Source organism: Amblyomma americanum, chromosome 10 (genome assembly GCF_052857255.1).
Source record: "Amblyomma americanum isolate KBUSLIRL-KWMA chromosome 10, ASM5285725v1, whole genome shotgun sequence".
Lineage (NCBI taxonomy): Eukaryota > Metazoa > Arthropoda > Arachnida > Ixodida > Ixodidae > Amblyomma > Amblyomma americanum.
Window position 1 is genome coordinate 117,632,614 of NC_135506.1, and position 2,889 is coordinate 117,635,502.

Sequence of the window (2,889 nt, forward strand, 5' to 3'; positions counted from 1 at the left end):
ATCGTGGATGATAAAGCAGTGCCACACGGCTTAAATGCTTGGAAGTTCGATGAGAATAAGTTCCGGACAGGGAACGGCTGCATATGCATGAGCGTTAATGGCACACCTTTCAAACTTCTCCTTGACAGATATATACTAGCCATTACTAAGAGTCATGAATGGATGACGTGTGAAGGGATGACAAATGAATGGATGACGTGTGAACGGGCACGAAATATTCTACCACCATATCCAACGAGAGGCTCACTGTCACCCGCACCACGCGACGGCCACGACGGCGCAAGTATCGACTGCAGCGCCCTCACACTCCCTAGAAGCAAGTCACGCCTGGCTCCGGCGGGAGAGTTTCGAAACTGAAGTTTATCTATAAACGTTGGTTCTGTTGCTATTAGTCACTAGTGTTTGACTTCATCTCTGAAATAAAAAAAAAAGCGTGTCTCATTTTACTGCTATTGTTGTTGAAGGAGGAGTGCAGTTCTTAAGCACTCATTCGTGGGTTGAGCCGCGTTGCTATCGCAGCTGTTGGTGTAGTCGAGCGAACGAGAGTACCATTGCTCGCTCATAAATGGCGCTAGAGTGGTGCGCACCGTGCACACTGTCGTCCATCACCACTGCATGAGCATAGGTAGGGTGGCTAGGGGAGGGGAGGTCTGTCTGCAGCGGCACCCATACGCTGCCCTTTCGCAGTCGCACCACGCTCCACTTCATTGGCAGGCAGTGCTGTGAAATGTGCTGCATGCAATAGATTCTCCGCATTGGCCACACCACTCACAGCTTTAACTGCAAACACATACACATATCTCAACTTCTTACATCAATGTATCGCAAAATCAAAACAACTACAGAGCTGCGCTCAAATATTGCACTAAAGAGTGTCGTAATCATCCTAAGAATGTTTTTGTACTGCCATTATTGACTGCATTATTAGAATATTGGCTTCAACTGGCGTGGTTTCTGTGCAGAGGAGTACCTGACCAAGGAGTGGCGGTATCCAAATGAGCTGCATGGCATCGGCAAGTACGGAAACGACTCATATCGCATCTTCTGCATCAACGAGTGGAGAAAGGTGAGGCAGATATTTAAGCAGCTTTTGCTGTTTCATTGGTAAGAATGCTGTTAGCTCCTGACACTTTGTAATGTTTAAGTTAATGGCGTGCTTTGAGTGAAACATCTGTCTTTCCTGTCTGCTTTCTTTTTTTTCTGAAAAACGCGTCGTGAGATTGTGGTGGGAATAGATCTTGCCTCATATTGTGACAACTGAGCACTGCAATATCGAAGAAACAAGGATTTATAATTTTATGTTTGCACTTAAAATCGGATAAAACAGAATGAAGTGCCGTCTTGCCGTGAAACCTTGCCATTATCGGTGTACCCCACGATGTGAGCACATTTCGCTAAGTTGTTACTGATTTGTTGTTAAATGCACAGTTTTTTCTTCCAGCAGTGTTTGTCACATTTCATTTTAGTTTACCCTCCCCAATAGTGTACAGTTCAACAAACAGCAACACTCTCTTTGCATTGTTAGTGGAGTGCCTCTAGCATTTGTCACTAGATGCCACCACAGTGTTTTACATTCTTGGATGAGACGGTAACCACAGTCCACTAAAGCTTTCGTCGACAAGCACGTCACTTTGCCATATAACAGCTGTGGGTGTGGAAACTCAAATGGCCACTATTCTATGCTAAAGCTGTCTAATTGCTGTTTGGCATGTGAGATTTATGTTAGTTTTTGGTGCATCACTTTTGCTGGCATGGAATCACAGTCACACTTCCTTGCCATGGTTTCCAGCATCGGGATACATAAAAATAGGTGCATCCACTGATCGAAAAATTCTAGGTAAATATCTTCTACAGCGTTTCAGACAAAACCATAGTGGATTCAAGCACCTTAGGCAGTAGGTTTTCTGAAAAAAAAAACTTGCTTAAAATTCAGTTGTTGGTCCCTTTAATATGAGTCATTTTTAGTGAAGTTCACTCAAACAAGCCTGAGCTATGTTCTGGCAAGCATCTTAACCTGACAGCACGAACCTCGATTATCGATTATTTTTATTTTGTTGCCCGTTCAGTAACTAAGCGTAATTTCGATTTCAGTACAAGTCAGGTAAGCCTCTAAAGGTGCCTTTCAATGCAATTCTCAGTCCTTTTCATACTTGTTTCACTGCCTCTCCTGTTTCCAGAGGGATCCTTATTTGGTTAGCAAAATAAAGTGCTGTTAGTACCATGGCCAGCTTTCTTTTACTAGAGTAAAGGAGAATTTGTTCAGATGTGTAACATATGGCTTGACAAACAGTTGGAGAGCTACACATGCCATGCTGTGTTTGCTGCTGTACACCATCCACGGCATCATACTAGGGAGAAGGAAAGCCTTGACAGCAAGGACTAAGCATTGTCAGCACATGGTTTATCAGCTCACACCGGTGAGAGGGCCAGTAGTTTAAAGATAGCCCAGATTTGTGCTGCTGTGGGTATAGGTACTGCAAGAGATGCCTGAAAACTGAATTTATTTCGAGGGCCTCTTAGTATTTACTCAACAAAAATGTTACAATCTTTGCTAGAATGGCATTGTTGTGCACGTGTGTGTGTGAGAGAGAGAGGAGAGATGGGGAGGTGGGAGAGATTGCGACATGCTATCCACATTTAACTGCTTGCTCTTCCATGCTGGCTTGTGCCATTTCTTCTCCCTTCCCAGGTGAAGCCTAATGACCACATGCTCAACAAGTACCATGACTGGCTCAAGACGCAAAACCTGGATTGAGCACCAAATTCAGACCAAAAAAAAGTCCTCAGCCATGGGTGTTTGCTGCGGCAACCACACACCAGAAAACCTGCAAACAAGACAAAGCACTGCGATGCGATGGAGGCGAGAAAGAGCTTTGTAGCATCTTTCTT

At 44.3% G+C, this 2,889-nt stretch overlaps 1 protein-coding gene across 1 annotated transcript; it reads left to right on the plus strand.

Moving 5' to 3' along the window:
• The first annotated feature begins 566 nt into the window (after nt 1-566).
• Nucleotides 567-2,889, plus strand: LOC144107011 (methyl-CpG-binding domain protein 4-like). The gene is made up of 3 exons (XM_077639988.1): nt 567-625; nt 963-1,066; nt 2,690-2,889. The coding sequence occupies exons 1-3, from the start codon at nt 616-618 to the stop codon at nt 2,753-2,755; spliced, it is 180 nt and encodes a 59-aa protein (XP_077496114.1). The 5' UTR covers nt 567-615; the 3' UTR covers nt 2,756-2,889.